Genomic DNA, 24,705 nt, shown 5'->3' on the forward strand with positions numbered 1-24,705 from the left:
GCAGGGAGGCCCGGGCTGCATTGCCTAGAGTAAGGATCGGGCCTGAAGGCCCCGAGCGCTATCCGAGCGAACTAACTTGGGCTAGCAAACCAGACTGTGAGATAACTACCACAGGAAAAGCCAGCCCTAACCTAAGACACCGCCAGGCCTGCGCACAGAACAAAGGACTGAACAGAGATAGCCGGCTGCAGACCATCCCCCTCTGGTGACAGGCAGCCAGAGCCAGAAGGGGGCAATCACAGCCCCAGAGAGACATTATCTACAAAACTGCAAGCAGGCTTCTTTCCTAACTGAGACTTCTTGGGGTTCTGGATGGTCAACATCCGCCTGAGAAGGTAAGCCAGTTGTACACCCAGAAAACTGAGCGGCAGGGACGGGGGAGGCGGTAAGTCGCATTGACTGCGCTCGCCAAACACGTCACCTGAGCTGCACGGACCTGGGAAGGGCACAAAACGCAGGCCCAACCGAGTCTGCGCCTCTGAGGACTACCCGAGTGCCTGAACCTGAGCGGCTTGGACCTGGGAGGTGCAGGCAGCCCAGGGCCGGCCACGGATGGTTCCCGGCAGAGCAACCTAGAGCCTGAGCAGTGTGGGCAGGGAGGCTACACGCGCCGTGAGTGGGGGCAGACCCAGTGTGGCTGAGGCACTGCGAGCACACGCCAGTGTTATTTGTTTGCAGCATCCCTCCCTCCCTCCCCACAGCGCGACTGAACAAGTGAGCCTTAAAAAAAAAAAAAGTGTCCTCCACCATCCCCTTTGTGTCAGGGCGGAAACCAGACACTGAAGAGACCAGCAAACAGAAGAAGCTATAACAGAGGGAACCGCCTCGGAAGCTACAGGCAATAGATTAAAACCCTGTGGTTACTACCAACTACATAGGAAGGGGCCTATAGATCTTGAGAAATATAAGTCGGACCAAGGAACTAGCCAAAAATGAACTGAACCCACAATACTCACAACAAAACCAGAGAAAGTCCTAGATATATTTTTACTATTTTTACGATCATTCTTTTTTTCTTTAAATTTTTAAAAAAAATTTTAAGTTCTCTATTATTCCTTTAATTTTCACTTTTATAACCTATTACTTTGCAAAAAAAAACCTTATTTTTTTTTTTTACAGCAAACTTCATATATATATTTTTTATAATTTTTTGACCTTGTTTTTTTTTTTCTTTTTTTTTAACATTGGATTTTTGAAATTCCAAACTCTACTCTAGATTTTTAATTTTAGCTTTTTGGTATTTGTTATCAATTTTGTACCTATCGTTTTTTTTTATCATTTCTGTGACTTTTTTTTCTCTGTTTCTTTCTCTTCTTCATTTATATAGCATTGTATACCTGAAATTCCAAACTCTACTCTAGATTTTAAATTTATGCTTTTTGGTATTTGATATCAATTTTGTACCTGTATTTTCTTTATAATTTTTGCGACTTTGTTTTTGTTTGTTATTTCTCTCTTTCTTTTTCTTCTTTTTTTCAACATTTTATTTTTGAAATTCCAAACGCTACTGTAGATTTTTAACTATTGCTTTTTGGTATTAATTATCAATTTTGTACCTATATTTTCTTTATAATTTTCATGACCTTGTTTGGTTTTGTTTGTTCGTTCTTTCTCTCTTTCTTTTCCTTCTTCTTTTCTTTAACATCGTATTTTTGAAATTCCAAACTCTACTCTAGATTTTTAATTTTTGCTTTTATGTATTTGTTACCAATTTTGTACCTCTAAGAACCCAATCTTCAGTACCCATTTTTCACTAGGGAGCGAGATTACTGGCTTGACTGCTCTCTCTCCCTTTGGACTCTCCTTTTTTTCCACCAGGTCACCTGTGTCTCCTCCCTAACCCCTCTCTACTCTACCCAACTCTGAATTTCTGTGTCTTCCAGACAGTGGAGAACACTTAGGGAACTGATTACTGGATGGATCTGTCTCCCTCCTTTTCATTCCCCTCTTTATCCTCCCGGCCACCTCTGTCTCCTTCCTCCTCCTTCTCTTCTCTGTATAATTCCGTGAACATCTCTGAGCGGTCCAGCTGTGGAGTGCACATAAGGAAGTGATTACTGGCTAGCCCACTCTCTCCTCTATTGACTCCACCTTATCTCATTCGGGCCACCTCTAACTTCCTCCTCCCTCTTCTCTTCTCTTCTCCATGTAATGCTGTGAACCTCTCTGGGTGTCCCTCACTGTGGAGAAACTTTTCATCTTTAACGTAGATGTTTTATCAATGGTGCTGTATAGAAGGAGAAGTTTTGAAACTACTGTAAAAATAAGACCAATAACTGGAAGCAGGAGGCTTAAGTCCAAACCCTGACTCCAGGGAACTCCTGACTCCAAGGAACATTAATTGACAGGAGCTCATCAAACGCCTCCATACCTACACTGAAACCAAGCACCACACAAGGGCCAACAAGTTCCAGGGCAAGACATACCAAGCAAATTCTCCAGCAACAAAGGAACACAGCCCTAAGCTTCAAGATACAGGCTGCCCAAAGTCACCCCCAAACCATAGACATCTCATAACTCATTACTGGACAGTTCATTGCACTCTAGAGAGAAGAAATCCAGTTCCACTCACTAGAACACCGACACAAGCTTCCCTAACCAGGAAACCTTGACAAGCCACCTGTACAAACCCACACACAGCGAGGAAATGCCACAATAAAGAGAACTCCACAAACTGCCAGAATACAGAAAGGACACTCCAAAATCAGCAATTTAAACAAGATGAAGAGACAGAGGGATACCCAGCAGATAAAGGAATAGGATAAATTCCCACCAAACCAAACAAAAGAGGAAGAGATAGGGAATCTACCTGATAAAGAATTCCGAATAATGATAGTGAAAATGATCCAAAGTCTTGAAATCAAAATGGAATCACAGATAAATAGCCTGGAGACAAGGATTGAGAAGATGCAAGAAAGGTTTAACAAGGACCTAGAAGAAATAAAAAAGAGTCAATATATAATGAATAATGCAATAAATGAAATTAAAAACACTCTGGAGGCAACAAATAGTAGAATAACAGAGGCAAAAGATAGGATTAGTGAATTAGAAGATAGAATGGTAGAAATAAATGAATCAGAGAGGAAAAAAGAAAAACGAATTAAAAGAAATGAGGACAATCTCAGAGACCTCCAGGACAATATTAAACACTACAACATTCAAATCATAGGGTCCCAGAAGAAGAAGACAAAAAGAAAGACCATGAGAAAAATACTTGAGGAGATAATAGTTGAAAACTTCCCTAAAATGGGGAAGGAAATAATCACCCAAGTCCAAGAAACCCAGAGAGTCCCAAAACAGGATAAACCCAAGGCGAAACACCCCAAGACACATATTAATCAAATTAACAAAGATCAAACACAAAGAACAAATATTAAAAGCAGCAAGGGAAAAACAACAAATAACACACAAGGGAATTCCCATAAGGATAACAGCTGATCTTTCAATAGAAACTCTTCAAGCCAGGAAGGAATGGCAAGACATACTTAAAGTGATGAAAGAAAATAACCTACAGCCCAGATTACTGTACCCAGCAAGGATCTCATTCAAATATGAAGGAGAAATCAAAAGCTTTACAGACAAGCAAAAGCTGAGAGAATTCAGCACCACCAAACCAGCTCTCCAACAAATACTAAAGGATATTCTCTAGACAGGAAACACAAAAAGGGAGTATAAATTTGAACCCAAAACAATAAAGTAAATGGCAACGGGATCATACTTATCAGTAATTACCTTAAACGTAAATGGGTTGAATGCCCCAACCAAAAGACAAAGACTGGCTGAATGGATACAAAAACAAGACCCCTATATATGTTGTCTACAAGAGACCCACCTCAAAACAGGGGACACATACAGACTGAAAGTGAAGAGCTGGAAAAAGATTTTCCATGCAAATAGAGACCAAAAGAAAGCAGGAGTAGCAATACTCATATCAGATAAAATTGACTTTAAAACAAAGGCTGTGAAAAGAGACAAAGATGGTCACTACATAATGATCAAAGGATCAATCCAAGAAGAAGATATAACAATTATAAATATATATGCACCCAACATGGGAGCACCGCAATATGTAAGACAAATGCTAACAAGTATGAAAGGAGAAATTAACAATAACACAATAATAGTTGGAGACTTTAATACCCCACTCACACCTATGGATAGATCAACTAAACAGAAAATTAACAAGGAAACACAAACTTTAAACGATACAATAGACCAGTTAGACCTAATTGATATCTATAGGACATTTCATCCCAAAACAATGAATTTCACCTTTTTCTCAAGCGCACATGGAACCTTCTCCAGGATAGATCACATCCTGGGCCATAAATCTAGCCTTGGTAATTTAAAAAAAATACAAATCATTCCAAGCATCTTTTCTGACCACAATGCAGTAAGATTAGATCTCAATTATAGGAGAAAAACTATTAAAAATTCCAACATATGGAGGCTGAACAACACGCTGCTGAATAACCAACAAATCACAGAAGAAATCAAAAAAGAAATCAAAATTTGCATAGAAACAAATGAAAATGAAAACACAACAACCCAAAACCTGTGGGACACTGTAAAAGCAGTCCTAAGGGGAAAGCTCATAGCAAAACAGGCACACCTCAAGAAACAAGAAAAAAGTCAAATAAATAACCTAACTCTACACCTAAAGCAACTAGAAAAGGAAGAAATGAAGAACCCCAGGGTTAGTAGAAGGAAAGAAATCTTAAAAATTAGGGCAGAAATAAATGCAAAAGAAACAAAAGAGACCATAGCAAAAATCAACAAAGCCAAAAGCTGGTTCTTTGAAAGGATAAATAAAATTGACAGACCATTAGCCAGACTCATCAAGAAACAAAGGAGAAAAATCAAATCAATAAAATTAGAAATGAAAAAGGAGAGATCACAAACAGACAACACAGAAATACAAAGGATCATAAGAGACTACTATCAACAATTATATGCCAATAAAATGGACAACGTGGAAGAAAAAGACAAATTCTTAGAAAAGTACAACTTTCCAAAACTCAACCAGGAAGAAATAGAAAATCTTAACAGACCCATCACAAGCACGGAAATTAAAACTGTAATCAAAAATCTTCCAGCAAACAAAAGCCCAGGTCCAGACGGCCTCACAGCTGAATTCTACCAAAAATTTAGAGAAGAGCTAACACCTATCCTGCTCAAACTCTTCCAGAAAATTGCAGAGGAAGGTAAACTTCCAAACTCATTGTATGAGGCCATCATCACCCTAATACCAAAACCTGACAAAGATCCCACAAAAAAAGAAAACTACAGGCCAATATCACTGATGAACATAGATGCAAAAATCCTTAACAAAATTCTAACAATCAGAATCCAACAACACATTAAAAAGATCATACACCATGACCAAGTGGGCTTTATCCCAGGGATGCAAGGATTCTTCAATATCCGCAAATCAATCAATGTAATACACCACATTAACAAATTGAAAAATAAAAACCATATGATTATCTCAATAGATGCAGAGAAAGCCTTTGACAAAATTCAACACCCATTTATGATAAAAACTCTCCAGAAAACTGGAATAGAAGGAACATACCTCAACATAATAAAAGCTATATATGACAAACCCACAGCAAACATTATCCTCAATGGTGAAAAATTGAAAGCATTTCCTCTAAAGTCAGGAACAAGACAAGGGTGCCCACTTTCACCATTACTATTCAACATAGTTTTGGAAGTTTTGGCCACAGTAATCAGACCAGAAAAAGAAAGAAAAGGAATCCAAATTGGAAAAGAAGAAGTAAAACTCTGACTATTTGCAGATGACATGATCCTCTACATAGAAAACCCTAAAGACTCCACCAGAAAATTACTAGAACTAATCAATGATTATAGTAAAGTTGCAGGATATAAAATCAACACACAGAAATCCCTTGCATTCCTATACACTAATAATGAGAAAACAGAAAGAGAAATTAAGGAAAAATTCCCATTCACTATTGCAATGGAAAGAATAAAATACTTAGGAATATATCTACCTAAAGAAACTAAAGACCTATATATAGAAAACTATAAAACACTGGTGGAAGAAATCAAAGAGGACACTAATAAATGGAGAAATATACCATGTTCATGGATTGGAAGAATCAATATAGTGAAAATGAGTGTACTACCCAAAGCAATTTATAGATTCAATGCAATCCCTATCAAGCTACCAACGGTATTCTTCACAGAGCTAGAACAAATAATTTCACAATTTGTATGGAAATACAAAAAACCTCAAATAGCCAAAGCGATCTTGAGAAAGAAGAATGGAACTGGAGGAATCAACCTACCTGACTTCAGGCTCTACTACAAAGCCACAGTCATCAAGACAGTATGGTACTGGCACAAAGACAGAAACATAGATCAATGGAACAAAATAGAAAGCCCAGAGATAAATCCACGCACATATGGACACCTTATCTTTGACAAAGGAGGCAAGAATATACAATGGATTAAAGACAATCTCTTTAACAAGTGGTGCTGGGAAAACTGGTCAACCACTTGTAGAAGAATGAAACTAGAACACTTTCTAACACCATACACAAAAATAAACTCAAAATGGATTAAAGATCTCAACGTAAGACCAGAAACTATAAAACTCCTAGAGGAGAACATAGGCAAAACACTCTCTGACATACATCACAGCAGGATCCTCTATGACCCACCTCCCAGAATATTGGAAATAAAAGCAAAAATAAACAAATGGGACCTAATTAAACTTAAATGCTTCTGCACAACAAAGGAAACTATAAGCAAGGTGAAAAGACAACCTTCAGAATGGCAGAAAATAATAGCAAATGAAGCAACTGACAAACAACTAATCTCAAAAATATACAAGCAACTCCTGCAGCTCAATTCCAGAAAAATAAATGACCCAATCAAAAAATGGCCCAAAGAATTAAATAGACATTTCTCCAAAGAGGACATACAGATGGCTAACAAACACATGAAAAGATGCTCAACATCACTCATTATCAAAGAAATGCAAATCAAAACCACTATGAGGTACCATTTCACGCCAGTCAGAATGGCTGCGATCCAAAAGTCTACAAGCAATAAATGCTGGAGAGGGTGTGGAGAAAAGGGAACCCTCTTACACTGTTGGTGGGGAATGCAAACTAGTACAGCCACTATGGAGAACAGTGTGGAGATTCCTTAAAAAACTGGAAATAGAACTGCTTTATGATCCAGCAATCCCACTGCTGGGCATACACACTGAGGAAACCAGAAGGGAGAGAGACACGTGTACCCCAATGTTCATCACAGCACTGTTTATAATAGCCAGGACATGGAAGCAACCTAGATGTCCATCAGCAGATGAATGGATAAGAAAGCTGTGGTACATATACACAATGGAGTATTACTCAGCCATTAAAAAGAATACATTTGAATCAGTTCTAATGAGGTGGATGAAACTGGAGTCTATTATACAGAGTGAAGTAAGCCAGAAAGAAAAACACCAATACAGTATACTAATGCATATATATAGAATTTAGAAAGATGGTAACAATAACCCTGTATATGAGACAGCAAAAGAGATACTGATGTATAGAACAGTCTTTTGGACTCTGTGGGAGAGGGAGAGGGTGGGATGATTTGGGAGAATGGCATTGAAATATGTATAATATCATATATGAAACGAGTCACCAGTCCAGGTTCGATGCACGATACTGGATGCTTGGGGCTGGTGCACTGGGATGACCCAGAGGGATGGTATGGGGAGGGAGAAGGGAGGAGGGTTCAGGATGGGGAACACGTGTATACCTCTGGCGGATTCATGTTGATATATGGCAAAACCAATACAATATTATAAAGTTAAAAATTTTTTTTTAAAAACAAAAAAATAAATAAAAAGTATCTACTTAATATTGCTTGTTTTACTCACAGTTTGAAAATATGCTTTCCACACAAATGGTTCCCAGGCAGATCTTTCTAAAGTAAAGCTGACCATGTCAAATCCTTGGTTAACATTCTTCCAAGGTTCACAGAGGACAGGAAGCAGAGTCTGAACTCCCCAGCAGGGACATAAAACCCTTCACAGTGTGGACCCCAAATACCTTCCCTTATCGTCAACCACCACCCCTTACACACCCACTCATCCCCTTACACACCCACTCATCCCCTTACTCACTCACTCATCCCCTTACTCACTCACTCTCTGAGCACCTACTATGTGCCAGTCAGTGATCCAAGAGCAGGGAAAACAATGGCAAACAAATATGACATCGCCCCTACTTCACAAAGTCAGAAATCTAGCAGTAGACTTTGTTAATCAACTAATCACCCAAAACAACCCTAAAACTACAAACTTTGACACGTGTTATTAAGGAGGACAGGGTGCTATGAGCACCTGGGACAGAGACATTTCAGGTAACCCTTGAAAGAGACAGCTGGGAAGACAGACGAGGACCCACTTGCAGCTGATGTTGACAGGTGAGCAGAAAGTCACCTAAGCACAGGAAGGAGAGGCCTGCCAGCCACCCTCTGAGGAGCGGAGCAGAGCAAGCACACGCTTCTGCTGGTGAACATGGTCCAATGCGCTCCCCAGCACAAGGGTGCTTCCCTCCTGGAAGGGGCGCTGATCTCCCCCAGCAGGGAGTTGGCCCACTGTGTCTCTGTCATAATTTACACTGTTCCATGTTACAGCTATAGAGCTCTGCCTGCCTCCACAGTGAACCGTGAGCTCACTGAGGCCCAGACCTGTGCTCCATTTTCCTATGCCCAGAAGCGCCTGACAGCCAATGGGCTGAACAACCATAATCACATCACCACAGGCCACAGTCCACACCCCCACACAGTAATACTCTCCACTTGTCTCTCTGACACACACTGGGAAAATGGATGTTGTTCTGGTTGATGCCTGTTATTTCTCAGAAGGAAAACTGATAAATGGATAAAAGCACTTTCACCAAGAGACCAAGACAAGAACAAAACAATTCTAGTGAAAAGAGAAAAAGCAACGATTAATGATTTCTTACATTAATGTAATAGAATACAATCAGTTCGACTGGTAAATATCCAAGAACTGGAGATTGGGGAGGGGGAGGGGGGAACCATTAAACACTAGTTATCTTAATGCAGACAAAATGAGAGAAGTCACAGATACCCCAAATTAGGAAGAAGGGTAAATGTCCATATATGAAAATAAATATTTACATAATGTACTTTAATAGTGAAGTAGATATTCTAGAAAAATTCAAATTTCCAATGTAAATTAAAGAAGAAAAGAAACCTTGAAGAGTCAGTAACTAGGGGAGAAGTTTTAAAGTTGTCAGAGTAACTAAATGGGGAAAAGAGAGAAATCTGTATAGAGAATTTCAAACAATCGGTGTAGATACTCTATCCTCAAGAAGCTAGAACATAATCCTCACCCTTTGAGTGCCAGACTTGCCTAATGACTTGCTTCCTAAAGTAAAGTACAGAAATGGAGGGGTTGGAGAGGAGTAACCTTTAGAAAACTGACGACCGCCAGCCACTTAATCGAGGTTTGACACACTCGGTGACAGGTCTTGTCGACTGCAGACACCTTTGATACGATGTGATGAAAACAGTACTTCAGCCTGTGCTATTCCTCCCCCAAACCCGTAACGAGCTCATCATGAAAGAAAAAATGGACATATTCAAATCACGTAATATTCTTCAAAACACCAGTAATATTCAAAACTACCAAGGTCATTCAAAACATGTAATGTCTGAAGAAATGCCACAGCCTAGAGGAGATTAAGGAGACATGATAACTAAATATTGAAGTAATCCACAGGAAAACAGGAAAAAGAAAGCAGAGAACTCGGGGGGGAAAGGGAAAAAAAATATGGCAAATTTAACATCTAACATATCAATAATTACATTAAATATAAAAGGTCTAAATGAACTACTGAAAAGACAGATTTGAAGAATGGATTAAGAAATAAAAATGACCCAACTACATGCTGCCTACAAGAAACTCATATAAACGATAACGATAAAGGGAGGCCAAACATTAAAAGGATAGAAAGAGACACACTTATCAAACATTAGTCAAAACAAAGCAAGTGTGGTTATATTGGTACCAGAAAACATACACTCTAGAGAAAAGAAAATTAAAAGGAACACAGATATTACATAATGACAAAATAAGGATAAAATGACTTAAAATAACTAAGAAGACACAACAATCCTAAATATCTATGAACCGAGAATAGAGATGCAAACACATGGAACTACAAACTGGGAAACAAGAGACAGAAACAAATTCATAATTATAATTAAAGACTTAAACACCCCTCTTTCCCAACTAATAAGATAATTAGAAAGGAAATCAGCAATATAGAACTAAACAGCACCACCATCCAACAGTCACTTCAACCAATAACCGCAGAATACACATTCCTTTCAAGCGTCCATAGAACATACACCAAAAGGCCATGTTCTTGGCTATAAAACAAATCTCAAAAAATATACATAGATTGAATGATGCAGACAAGGTATACCAATGTAGATTTTCTGCTTCTGATAATGTACTATAGTTAACACATTACCGACTGAGGGGTTTTTCAGAGACTAAAGCCTGTGGCCAATGATTTGTTGAAAAAGTAAAAGGACTTGTTTGTAACTAAGTCCTTTCAAAAGCGTGCATGTTAAGTCCAGCACTACATTAGAAGTAATAATGCATGACACCTTAACTGTTCGATATGTAACGGTGGCCACTTAATGGTACTCTGTGCCAGACGGCAGGTGAGGCGAGAGACACAGGCCCACATGCTCATAGTTTGGATGAGGTAGAGAGGTCTCTCTGAAACCTGAAGGATGAGATGCACTCAGTCATGCAAGGAGATGGGAGAAGAATATTCTGGGGAGAGGGACTGGTAGAAGCAAAGGTCCTGAGAAGAAGAAAGGCAGGTCTACGCATTGTCTATTCAGTAAACTGAGCTGGTAACACGGTGACAGCACAGCTGGGAAAGAAAAGTGAGGAGGACGTGCGGCAGGAGCCACAGTCGGCTCACATGGGGTTTGGCAGGAATTCGATTTCAGGATGTATGTGATGAGAAGTCACTAAAAATAGAAGTGTGCTGCTGAAAGATTCTCGCATGAAATAGGAAGTGGTATAAACTACACTTCCATATTACAAGGAGGATTTAATTCTGAGATGGAAGAAAAAATGGAACGCGTGATGCCTATATTACATGACATACAGAGTGTAAGTGTGCTAGACGTGAACAGAACCAAATGAAAGGACCAGAAGAAACCTAGTGTCCATGAGTCACTAACCATACATAAGACAGCTGGACCCTAAGTACTCAAGATGCACTAAATATTAAACTGAATACTATAACAGCAAGTACCAAAAACATTCAGTATACATGAAGTTTTAACTAACTCACACATCAGTGACATCTATTCAGGTCTGGTGTGTTCTTTGGTTAAGAAACACAAATAAAACCCAAGGATGGTGAGCCAGTTCACCACCAAGTACAAACAGGGCCAACTACACATGTCTCTCCAAGTATGTGTTATTGGTGTGAGACACTTTCCACTGGTGGGCCGTGCTCCTCACACTCAACTCAGAGGAAGGTTCATGAGGGCGGGGGATATTAACATACTGTTACCCAGGATTCAGATGGAGTGTACGTCACCCTGCCTGCACCCTATTTAAAATGTGTTAATCTACCCTATACCTTGCTTCTCATTGTACATACGTAAATGATTCTAAAACACGTGATGTGAGTTTTTGTTTTTGATCTGTGATCCTTTGTGCTCAGGGAGCCCTTGGCTGCTCTGTCCGGTAATTTATCTGGAGGTGATCATGCTGAGGCTAAGTCACTTTAGTCGTGTCCAACTCTGTGCGATCATAGACCAGGGCAATTACCTACATGACACTGGGCAGACTGAGGTAAATTAAAGATGCATATTGTAAACCCTCCACCAATCACTGAAAGGCAAAGTACTCTACTGGAACAAAAGACAGCTGGAAAAGACAGAAATAAAGGAGAAAGAACAGGAGAAGTGATATAAAACCAGTAGTGAGATGGTACAACAGATTAAAATATGTTAATATCAATATTTACATTTAATGAAAATGTTCTAAGCACCTCAGACAGAAGACTAATTATGTAAGACTGAATAAAAAGGTAAAACTCAACTACATCTATTGCCAGGAAAACACTTTTAAATATAAACACACAGATAGGCTAAAATTTAAGTGATGGGAAAATATGTGTCTACTAATCAAAGAAAGCTGCAGTGGTGATACTAACATCAGATAAAGTGGATTTTAGGACAAAAAATATGACCAGGGAGAAAGAGGAGAATCTCATTACGATCAACAGTTCCACTCCTCAAGATAACACATAATCCCAAATTTAATTTTTACATGGACTAACAGAGCTACAAAGCAGAAAACAACAATGGTATAACCAAAACAGAAATAGCCAAAGACACAAGTATAGTCAGAGACACCATTACCCCTCTCTCAAAAGTGACAGACAAGTTGACGCAATACCAGTAAAGACACAGATCTGAACAGGCTGTAACAGCCACCTTGACTTCACTGACATTCGGAGGGCATTCCAACCAACAGCAGCAGTTACACTTGCTCCACAAGCACAGGGGAGACATTCACCACTTACCAAAGCAGACCACAGACTGGGTGACAAAACAAGCCTGAGGAAACTGTATGGGATGGAAAACATACACAGTATGCTCTCTAACCTCAGTGTAATTAAACCAAAATCAACAAAAATGTACCTGTGAGCCTCAAATATGGGAAAACTAAATAACAGACTTCTAAATAATCCATGAATCAAAAAAGAAATCACAATGGAAATTACAAATTATGCTGAACTGAATGAAAATGAAACATCTAAATTTTGTAGGATGGAACTAGGACAGTGCTTAGATGGAGATTTATAGTACTAAATGATCATATTAGTAAGACAGAAGTCATAAACTCATGACCTCAGTATTTCTTAAAAAATTAGAATAAAAGCAAAAAGCTAACCCCAAGAAAATAGAGAAAATGGTATAATAAAGAGCAGAAATTAATGAAAAAACAAATCAGGGGGAAAATCAATAAAACCAAAAGTGAGTTCTTCTTTCAGAAGGCAAATAAAGGCTGTAAACCTCTAGCTAACTAAATCAGAGGAGGAAAGAGAGAGAGCAAATAGTCAATTTCTCATTACTATTCAAATAAGCGGTATGAGAAATGAAAGGGAGGCATCACTATAGATTCTCAAACACTAAAAGGATAATAAGGCGGTATCATAACAACCTCATGCCAATAAATTTGACAACTTAAATGAAATATACAAATTCCTTGAAGTTATCAAGAAGAAATAAACTGAATTAACGGTATATCCATTCATAAAAATAAATTTATACTTTACAACTTTCCCACAAAGATAACTTCAAGCCCAAGTGGCTTCACTGGTTATTTTTACTAAACATTTAAAGGAGAAGATAAATGCCAACTCTGAAAGAAATTTTTTCCAAAAAACTAAAGTGAAGGGAACATATTCCAACTCATTCCCTGGGGCCAATATTCCCCTGATACAAAAATCAGAAAAAGACTCCAAGAAAACTATAGAACAACATCCTTCATGGACACAGTCACAAAAATACTTAGAACTTCTACTAAATCAAATCCAACGTTATATATTAAAAAAAAAACAGCATGATGGGTTTTAACTCTAGGTGGCCAGACTGGTTTAACACACACACACACAAATCAATAATTTCACCATGTTTATTTAAAAAATAAAGAATTACATGATCATTTTAATAGATGAAGAGAAACAGTCCATTACAGTGAAATCTCTCAGCAAACTAGGAATGAAAGGGAACTTCTCAACCTTCTCAAGGCTTCTAACAAAACCCCATGGGTCACATCAGACCTAATGTTTTCTCCCTAGGAAAAAGTATGTTCAATAAAAGAAGCCAGGGAGTCATTAAAAAAGAAAAGAGTCCACCCCTTTACTACTCATGTATATAAAATTCTAAGAAATGCAACCTAATCTAAACTGTAAGTGAATTAACAGTTGCCTGGGACAGGAGTGGGGCCGGGGGAATAGATTAAAAATAAGCACAAAGAAACTTTGGAGGATGACGGTTGTGTTCATTATTTCGATTGAATACATATGTGAGAACTCATCAAATTATACATTTAACACATAATAGAAATAAATAATGCCTACAGGTGTACATGGGGCTTCCCTGGTAGCTCGGCTGGTAAAAGAATGCGCCTGCAATGCAGGAGCCTTGGTTTGATTCCTGGGTTGGGAAGATTCCCTGGCGAAGGGATAGGCTGCCCACTCCAGTATTCATGGGCTTCCCTGGTGGCTCAGACGGTAAAGAATTTGCCTCCAATGCAACCTGGGTTTGATCTGTGGATTGGGACGATCCCCTGGAGGAGGACATGGCAACCCACTCCAGTATTCTTGCTTGGAGAATCCCCATGGACAGAGGAGCCTGGTAGGTACAGTCCATGGGGCTGCAAAGAGTTGGATATGACTGAGCAATTAAGCACAGCAACAGCACAGCATATGGGTGTATACACACACACCCTGCTGCCATGAACATTACAATGTAAGATAGATTTTAAAAATTTTTAAAAGAAAAGAGAGGTCCCATTTTTTTTAAAAGAAAAGAGAGATATAATACATACATGGAAAATAGTGAAGAAAATATGCGTCAAACTATTAGGAAGACTTTCACATTCTATCTTTGACATTTCTGTACTGTTTGAACATTTTACAAGCATGTACTGTTTTTGTTGTCAGCAAAAATAAACCAAAAAATCCTTTGTAATAACTTGTCCTCACTGGCTCATCACAGTCCTCCTCCAATTTGGTACCTCTAATAAATCCAAAATGCAATTTCACTTGCTATAACTATTTAAAAAGCTCTCCTTTTCCCATAAATTTGTAAACTACTTTAGTGCATCAGATTTCCTGGCTCAGCCTGAAAACCCTTCGCAGTGCTGCGTAAGCACATAAATTCTGCTCTTACTCATCCAAGAAAACAAATGCAAAGAGCATGAAAAGCAAATGCTAGTAGATGCTTGCTGCTTTCTTCAAATCTAGTGACTTTTTAGTGGTATTCCCACATTCCTACATTGGCATTCTCAGTAGTTTAGCACATGAATAAACTCATGGGGTCCTACATTACCGAAGAATTCCAAGAAAATGTACCATTCGCTGGCCATATATTGAGAAAGAATGATCATCGCTTTTAAACTTGACTCTTTAGGTAACTCTTTATACTTACCACAAGCTATTTTACTTGGATCCATCTATCAAAGAGCCCCAGACACATGGGACTTTGGAGCTATGAGAATGGGCAAGGCCTCGTGAACACAGTGGGCATTTGAACACAAGCCTGAACCCAAAGTTGACCAATGGCCAATGGCTGGGCATCCTCATATAAAGCAGCATTAGGAAAGAAGTAAAAGTGAGTGATATCACTAGTCAAGGCCAAAATTCAGGGGAGCTCCAACCACACTGCCTTTTGTGAATGTATTATACTAAAGAATGGTGGCCCTTCCTACTGTTTCATCTCCCAATCCACCATCAAAGGAGAAAGGTCAACTGTGATTGCACTCTAGGAGGAAAGGGTCTAAACTGAACAACCATACCTTGCCTCCCTCACTTCTTCACTAATAAAATAAAACGTTGTTGTTGTTGTTCAGTCGCTAAATCCTGTCTGACTCTTTGTGACCTCATGGACTGCAGCATCCCAGGCTTCCCTATCCTTCACTATCTCCCAGAGTTTGCTCAAACTCATGTCCACTGAGTCCGTGATGCTATTTAACCATCCCATAAAAGTACTGAAAAGCAAAAAGCAGGGAGGACAATGTGCTGGAGACAAACGTGGCTGTGTTCAAGGTGACTTTCTCCTGAAGGGAAATTCACAATGCAATGGAGAAAATAGATAGAAAATCACCTACTGCAGCACAATCCAACAGAAATAGAATGCAAGCAATATATTTTTAATATTCTAAAAGCTGCAGGAAAAAAAAAAGGGAAAGAAACAAAATTAATTTTAATAATAGTCCATTTAGCCCAATATGCTCCAAATGCTGCCATTTAAACATGTAATCAATACAAGGAAATCACTCAACTACTTTACATTCATTTTTCCCTTGGAAATTTGATATGTATTTGACACTTGGACTGCATCTCAATTCAGACCAGCCGTGTTTCGCATGCTTGCTGCGCTCTATGTGGCTGCTGGCTACCATGCTGGAAAGCGCAGGTCTACACGAGAAATGTAATCAACAGCACAGGCAATGAGATGAGTGCAGGGGGAGAGGCGCACATAAGTACCTAAGATTCACGGACCTTCAGCCAAGAGTTCTGCCTCTTCCTCCAGTATTATACTAACGCTTTTGCTTTTCAAAATTTAATGCAGTGTTTCTTTCCTCTCGATTCCCTCTCGTGACACTTTACTGGACCACATCTTTCTTCACTTGTCTGTAACTTATTCTCTTTGAGGTTTCACTTGCTTGCTGTGCCCTAATTTTACCCTTGCTTCACAAGCCTCATTCCACTATCAACTAAGAATTTTTAAAAAACCAAAACACAATAACTTACACTCTACGGAAGTAAGTGCTTATCACCTTCTCCTTCTATGCTTTATAACTAGGCCACCTCCTTGCAGAGAAGAAAGAAGGAAGAATTAGTATGTTTCCTCAGTGTGAAGCCCAGGAATTGGAGCAGAACTAGAAACAAGAATGTGTTTGTGCTTGGTCGCTCAGCTGTGTCCAACTCTTTGGGACCCCATGGACTGTGGCCCGCTAGACTCCTCTGTCCTTGGGGATTCTCCAGTCAAGAATACTGGAGTGGGTGGCCATGCCCTCCTTCCAGGGGATCTTCCCAACCCAGGGATTGAACCCAGGTCTCCTCCATTGCAGGCAGATTCTTTACAGTCTGAGACACCAAGGGAAGCCCAAGAAACAAGAAGGATGATGATAAAACTCAAGATCCCGGTGGCTTGGGAGAAGCCCTACGTGACACTCTCACTATGTGCCCTGAGATTGGCCAAAGGTATCCTAAGCCTTATTTCAGCATTTTTTTCAATGAGTATAGCTTGTAGCTTTTAACTTAATAAAGTCCATATTCTTTCAAAGCCCAATTGGGCTGATTACGCTATATAATAAGCTGATTACAGAAACCAATCATGCTTTACCCAAGTTATTGATAGGTTTATTTTACTAAGTTTCAACCCATTTATTCAGCTAACTAGGTAACATGGTATTGATCAGATCAAAGCCACTGGTTCAGTTGCTATGTGAACAAATTCACTTCATTCAAGCCAGTATCAATACATTGCACCTCTGCCTGAAAGAGTTATCCTGCAAATATACATTTATGACACAAGCTACTAAGAACAGATCTGTGCAAACCCACCTCCTTCCCAATCCCCACCAAATAAAACACTTCAAAGTACACACTTTAACGGCAGTACGTTAGCGGTGTATAAACTCATCTTCATATACAACATGAATTGGTTATCAGTCCATCCTACAATCCACAGAATCCCCAACTGGCATCCATGTAGGTTGAAGAATCAGATTCACCCCCTGCATCCAGTAAGTACTCTTTGTGTAACTTTTAAAGTACTTTCCTAGGTCAAGCATTTTGAAATTGGAATCAAACCATGTTTCCTGTTTTAGAAATTCATGCTCAACTGCATAGCAGAAGCTTATCAATGGCATATTGAACACAAACAGAGTCTTAGCTTATAAGGAACTTGTCATTTTAACCCTAAGAACCAACTCACATTAGATGGGCTGCAACTAGAACAGATCAAAGTAACTTTAAAAGTCTGATGAATACTCGGGATTAGAAACATTTCTTAAGTGTGATGTGGCTACCAGTGTATACTACCTTAGTATCTCAGTGATTAAATCCTTTATGCTCCAAAGGTCCACAGGGCTTTCCAGGTGGTTCTGGTGATAAAGAACCCGCCTGCCAATGCAGGAGACTTAAGAGATGTGGTCCGATCCCTGGGTTGGGAAGACCCCCTGGAGAAGGGAACGGCAACCTACGCCAGTATTCTTGCCTGGGGAATGATATGGATAGAGGAGCCTGGTGGGCTACGGTCCATAGTGTCGCAAAGAGTTGGACATGACTGAAGAGACTTAGCACACACGCATGCAGGGTTTGATAGCACCCTGTGTTTTCAGGCATCCACTGGGGGTTAAACAGGACTAAAGCAATGCAGCACCAAAAGTCCATAAAGAGATTCTTTCCTAAAGGTACCATTGACTTGGAAGATTTATTCAAGCTTGCTTCAACTGCTATCATTGAGAACTGCTAAAACAATATAATTGTCAAACTAGTGTATTGCTAATCCCATTTTTATTGTTAACATTTGCCAGTGAAATTGCTCTTTAATTGTTTGCTCTGGAATAGACATAAAATATCATGACAGTGATATTTTGGCACATATTGGAAAATCTGCTATGAATATAGATTTTTTCCAATAAAATACAGGTTGCTCATATTACTTGGCATTAAAATGATTTACGGAAGTAGGCCAAAAGAAAAAACCACTGAAATAAAATGAGGAGAGACCAGAGTTATAACAAAATCCAAAGGCTGATCTATCCAAATTCATACTTAAGACTCATTTAAACACAACGTTTACTCTCTGGAACACTTTCCAATGAGGAAAGAAAAACGAGGAAAGGAGGAGAAAGGGAAAAGGCTTTCCATCCTGCTCATCCAGCAACTCGACACTCAAAATCCAAGCCATCAGGCTCTCCTGTGACTGACTTTCCCCAGAAGTCCCCATTTATTAAGCAGATCCAGACTGCCTAAGTGGCTCAGACCCTGCAGCCTGTGTATGGGAGTCTGGCTTAATTCAGGGCAGGCTGCCTGAGCCTCTGCTCTGTCCAGCACTGCCCTTGTGCTGTCAGGGGAAATGCAGCATCTCACGCAGGTGGGCCCTGCCAGGGAAGCAGCACCCAGCTGCTGTGGCAGCTCCTTTTTGTAAGCCATCAGCTACTTGGCTCTATCTACCACTTGGCCTGCCAAGACTGGGGACACTTGCAGGTGGAACCCAGGATTAAAAATATCCTGCCTGCTCTCTGGCCTGAATGTGATGCTACAACTCCTGGGCCCTTAGATCAGACCTCTGAGACCAGTTCTGTCTTTTAAGCTTCCTTCCCAGAGTCCCTCTGGCTGATCTCAAAAGCCTCCCTGATGGAAACTGCAGGCAGCTCCCAAAATTCAGCTTTCGACCTGTTTCAAGTTTACAATATAAGTTCATGACCCTAAGCCTGATTCTCCTCCCAACAGAACCCCCTGGCCAAGCAGTCTGTGTCCTCACTGCATGCTGCCCGGCTGCAAAGGGGCTCAAAAAGATTTTGTTTAAGTAGAGGATCCTGACTTTTTAATTTTTAAGTGGAAGTATAGTTTATGTACAATAATATATGTTACAGGTGCAGAATATATTGACTCACATCTTTTAAAGATTACACTACATTAATGGTTATTATAAAATGCTGGCTATATTCCCCATGTACAATATAGCCTTGTAGCTTACTTTATACATAATTATACTCTTAGTCCTCTAACTCCTGTATTGCCCCTTCCTCCCTTCCCTCTCTGCACTGGTAACCACTACTTTGTTTAGAGGATCTTGATTTTGAAGAGTATAAATTATTTGCAAAGCCAACAAATAAGGAAGAACCACAGTATAAAGACCCGCAGGATCTGGTCCCAAAGTACTCACTCCCTACCATCTCTCCACGGCACTGGTGTAGGCACATTTCAGTACTCACCATACCCTAGCTGCAAGGCCCTTCTCCTCACAACAACCCCCTGTTAAAAGGTTACTTCTGTGAGACTCCTTTCCCTACATGGAGCAGAGCCCATCACTCCCTTCCCTGGAAATCACAGTACTGTCTTTCTCTCTCGGTAAAGCTCCTACCAAACAGTACAACACATGCAGAATTCTGCTGCCTTCATCTTCACCTTCCTCTAGGCCTGCAGGAAAGACACAGACGCCGACTACAATGCCTGCCCACCAGATGAGACCGTTTTGCTTTCTTAAAGGAAAACATCTCAGACAGGATGCCTTACATCATGGGTAAAAGGGCACATCATATGGGAAACTCAAGAAGGAAGCTATAAACTCCATTATCAGGCTTTAGGTACTTCAAACCAAAGATGGAAAACAGTTATGGGCTGAGAGTAAAGAAAAAAATCATCAAGAGATCACGGTGGACCACCAGCCGAACAGGTCAAATGCTGCTTTATTTTTTAATGAGTGGCCAGAAGACACAAGCAGTAGCCAAGGGGTCTCAGTACAATCTTTTCATTATGTTTTGTTCTGATCAAACCACCACGAGAAGCTGTTATATATACACCAGACACCACCTAGGCCCTTGAACTTAGAAACCAAACCAACTGAAGTATACACTGTGTTTCCTTGAATCTAGGAATCTGTCAGTTCTAAGATGCACCATTATTTTATCAAGCACTACAGAAGAAAATTGCTGCCAATTAAATAAACTATGGCATCATTTCTTACTACTAAAGAATTTTCATTTTATTTTTATTGAAAGTTCTTTTAAACTTAGACATATTTTTAATAACACATTATTCTTGGGCACTAATAAAAAGAAAAGGAAAAACTGAAATGTATCGGATAAGGCAAGGACAACCAGGTCACCTGTCTGAAGGCAACTGTTAAATGTCACTGGTTTGGGAAGTACAGTCCAGTTTCAGAAATGTTAAAAATTAAAAAAAAAAAAAGTGCAGCATAGAATCAATAAAACACTCTATTATGTCTAGCTCAGTGACAAAAATTTAGAAAGGACAAGGCAGTAGTTCATAGGATAAATGCTAAAAAAGACACTGCATCGATTAAAAATGTATTTATACAGAGAAAAAAGTTCAGATTATTCAACTCAAGAAAGACAAAAACAGAACAAGGATTCGAGAATATTCTTCAAGGACATCAAAAGTCCTGTCCCCAAAAAAGTGATTTCCAACTGTTTTTTCTTTACATTTTTTTTTTAAATACACTTTTAAATACATTTAAAATACATTAAAAAAAAAAATAAGAGCCTACAAGAAACGCGAGTATGGAGCTGTTCCATCTGGAGAAACAGTCTCACCTAAAAATGCCTCTGAAGTCACACAACATGTGACCAGCTGGAATGCTGACCTGGAGAGTGTGTGTAAACTCCACCCACTCCCTGGGACAGCTACAACCCAATGACAAGGGTTTAAATGGTGGCACTGATCAATTAAACATTTGCACAATATGAAGACTTGCTAGTTGCCTGTGATACAAAGATTCAGCATGTTACTGGGGGGAAGGGGGCAGGGGTTGGTAAGCCACAAGGGAGAATTTTCCACATGTGGGATTTCAGACCTTGAGATGAGTGCCAAAGGCTGGGATGAGAACTTTCTATCAGTCATAAGGAGCTATAGTGATCTTAGCAGGTCAGAAGTCCCCTGGGCACAGCAAGGGGGTGAGTAACACCAAGAGTTTCAGGTCTGGTCAAGCTCCAGCTCTCTGTGTCTGCAATACCAAGTCTCTTTTCAAGCGCAAGCCAGATGTGGCTGAGAGAGGACAGCTTTGGCTCCTGCCCCCCGCCCAACCATGGGCTGAACCCAGCATTACAGCACCCATGGCCCTGCAAACACAAATCCAACTCCACAACAAATTAGAAAGTGACGTATGTCCTGCGGAAGGTGGGAGATGCATATACTGCCGGGCGAAGCTTAACAATCCCCACTAGACAGCTGTTTCTCTATTTTCTCTATTTCTTCTCCTGAATGCCCAAAGGTTGCTCTGCTGGAAGCGAAACAAGTGGGCACTAGAGCAACGCCTGCGGACTGGGGGCAGATTCTCACGGTTCCTCTGGCTATGTTCTCGGGCTCTGTTGAGACCAGGAGAGAGAGGAAAGCCACCGAGCAAGTATGTTTCCCTTGCAGACAAAACTGGGGAACGTAGGGGAGCCACCACACTGATCCCTTCCCTGCTGGCTATAACGAGGACAGAGACCCTTTGGTATCATGCGGGGATGAAGTGGAGTGGAGGACGCCCTGGGCCTGGACCACCTTCACTGCCCCTTCTTTCCCAGCAGCCCTTGGCCCCTCCAAGTGCCTGACCCAGCTGGCGAACTGCCTTGTATAACTGTAGCTCCCACGGTCCAGATCTGCCCCTCTGGGTGCAGCTCTCAGGCCCCGTCATGAAGCAGGGCCAGAGGATTGGGAGCGTGGCTCTGCTGGGCTTAGGACCCAAGTGCAGTACCAAAAACCACAGCCTTCATCTGCATGCTGCTTTGCATCTAATTTGCATGCCCACAAGAGACTGACCTAGACTTGCCTGTGAGTGTCCAGGAATCTCCGGCAGAGGTGTGGGTCAGTGGTGGCTTGCTACAGGGTCAGGGGCACAGAGTGCGGCAGTGCGGGCACGGGACCTTTTGAAGGAGGTTGCCATTATCTTCTCCTGACACTTTAAAATCCCCTTTGACCACTGGAAGTGGTTCAATCCTCTTAGGATGGCAGCTCTGGGTCATCTTGGTGTCACCTGAGCATGCTTTGGGAATACTACCCTTGCCCAGGTCTATTCCCCACCTAACTCAAATAGTTCAGCAAAGCCCATAGCTCTCCTCCAAGGGCGATCTGTGGCCAAGAAAAATGTTTTCACCATACAGCCCTATCAGAGCAAAAGTAACATGCAGATTAATATTTTAAGATGATTAAAGAGAGCTAATTTTCCATGTGTAGGGTTATCTGACAATACAAGCTATTGCTCTATGGATGACCGAGTCAGGTTCCGCTGATCTAACTAGGGATGGGTCCCCTCCTTTGTTGCTTGCACTGACAGTTAGCCACGGAGGGAAAGTTTTTGGTAAAGGGGGACAACCCACCCAGATACAAGAGAACATTTCTTTGTCTAAAGGCACTCCCTTGCTGTAAGTACCAACTCGGTTTTCAGTGTAATTCTCAGATTTAAGCTTAGTATAAACAGAGATTTAGCAGAAGGAGAAAAGCCAGCCCTATATCCTGTTTTATTCTCTACACAGAATAACCAGAGAGGAAAGGTTTTCTTTAACTGGCGGTTTTCAACTAAGCTGCGTTCTATGAATGGGGGGGGCGGGGGGGGGGGCGGGGAATGGTGTATAGAAGCTAAGCTACTCTACATTCTGAAGAGGACAACTTCCTGCCCATAGGCATCAAACTGTTGACCTGACTCAGTGATGACAAAGTCAGAGAGCTTCAAGCTGAACATGAGAACATGCAGACTGAAGCACAGTGATTATCATTCTGCCCTTTCATCCACAAACCAACCTCAGATACAGTATTCTTTGTATATTTTGTTGTTGTTCAGTCTCTAACTCATGTCCGACTCTTTGCAACCCCATGGACTGCAGCACGCCAGGCTCCCCTGTTATTCACCATTGCCTGGAGCTTGCTCAAACTCGTGTTCATTGAGTCAGTGATGCTATCCAACCATCTCATCCTCTGTCATCCCCTTCTCCTCCTGCCTTCATCCTTCCCAGCATACTTCTACATATATCTTTCTATAGTAGATAATGTAATTTTTAACTTAATAGAAATAAAATGTCAAGGATTTCCAGAAAGATGGCAGATAATTAAACAATATCCCTGTACAATCCTCAGAGCTAGACAAGAGCTCAGACAAGGAAACTGAGGCCCAATAAGGTTAAGTGACACCATGGAAATACAATCCTGCTGTGCAGGCCACCCAACCAAACAACGTGCCCAAAACTTTAAAAATGTTTAAATTTGTCACTTGAATTTCAGACAAACATTTCTTCTCTTACCAGAATTACTTCAAAAATGCGTGGGATCAGTTTGCTGTCTTCTACAAGTCTGTTAAAAAAAAATGCAAAGATAATTTATTAATAATGATTTTTAAAATTATTTAAACTGCTGCCCTGATATGGAGCACTGCAGCCCCATGCTTTACTGCTGAAATTCTGTGACTGAGGAATAGTATGATTAAATACTCATTTTAATACACTGAATTACCTCTAAACGCAAGAAATGTGAGGCTTCTTTTCGAATGACTATTAGCTTTGCCTCACTGATCTGCAGCAGGCAAAACCTCAAACAGATATATATATATTTGTAAAAAAAAGTATTAAAAATTCACAATTATTACAAAGACTATCAAAATAGGCAATGCCAGCTGAAATAATGTAACCTATCCTTCATGTAGTTAAATTATAAGTTTGCCACACTGTAATCTTTCCTATATACCTCATTAGTTATTTTCTCAACATTAATGATTTAATGTACAGTGATGTTTAATGATCTTTAACTTTAAAAACAGTAGACACCAATCACACAATAGCTTCTAGGCACTTTCATCAAACCTAGTTATAAGCTGTTATCTATTTGTAACAGAAGACTTTCTCCAAGCAATTTAAGGGAAAATAGCCTTTATTCAAAAGGGATAGTTTTTTAAGAACAATACTTCAATCTCTAAATATTCCTTTAGTCCAAGGGTCAGAGAACTTTCTCTGTAAAGGGCCAAATAGTAAATATTCTAGGCTTCGCAGGCCACACAGTCTCTATAGCAACAATTACCTCTGTCACAATACTATAAAGGTAGGTATAAATAATCTATAAATTAATAAGCATGGCTGTGTTCCAATAAAATTTTATTTACAAAAACGGCCAGTTTCCCATATTAGGCCCATAAACTATAATT

At 40.1% G+C, this 24,705-nt stretch overlaps 1 protein-coding gene across 3 annotated transcripts in view; it reads right to left on the reverse strand.

The window, feature by feature from the left end:
* The window catches only part of ULK4 (unc-51 like kinase 4), a 502,164-nt gene that overhangs the window by 255,548 nt on the left and 221,911 nt on the right, over window positions 1-24,705 (reverse strand). For all 3 annotated transcript variants that reach the window (XR_011461930.1, XR_011461929.1, XM_070359559.1), the window contains exon 31: window positions 23,813-23,861. Coding sequence is in view for 1 of the 3 variants with exons in the window: in XM_070359559.1 (XP_070215660.1) it covers window positions 23,813-23,861 (49 nt within the window). In the remaining 2 variants the exon portion in view is untranslated. The remainder of the gene's footprint in view (window positions 1-23,812; window positions 23,862-24,705) is intronic.

The sequence above is a fragment of the Bos mutus genome, chromosome 22, assembly GCF_027580195.1.
Source record: "Bos mutus isolate GX-2022 chromosome 22, NWIPB_WYAK_1.1, whole genome shotgun sequence".
NCBI lineage: Eukaryota > Metazoa > Chordata > Mammalia > Artiodactyla > Bovidae > Bos > Bos mutus.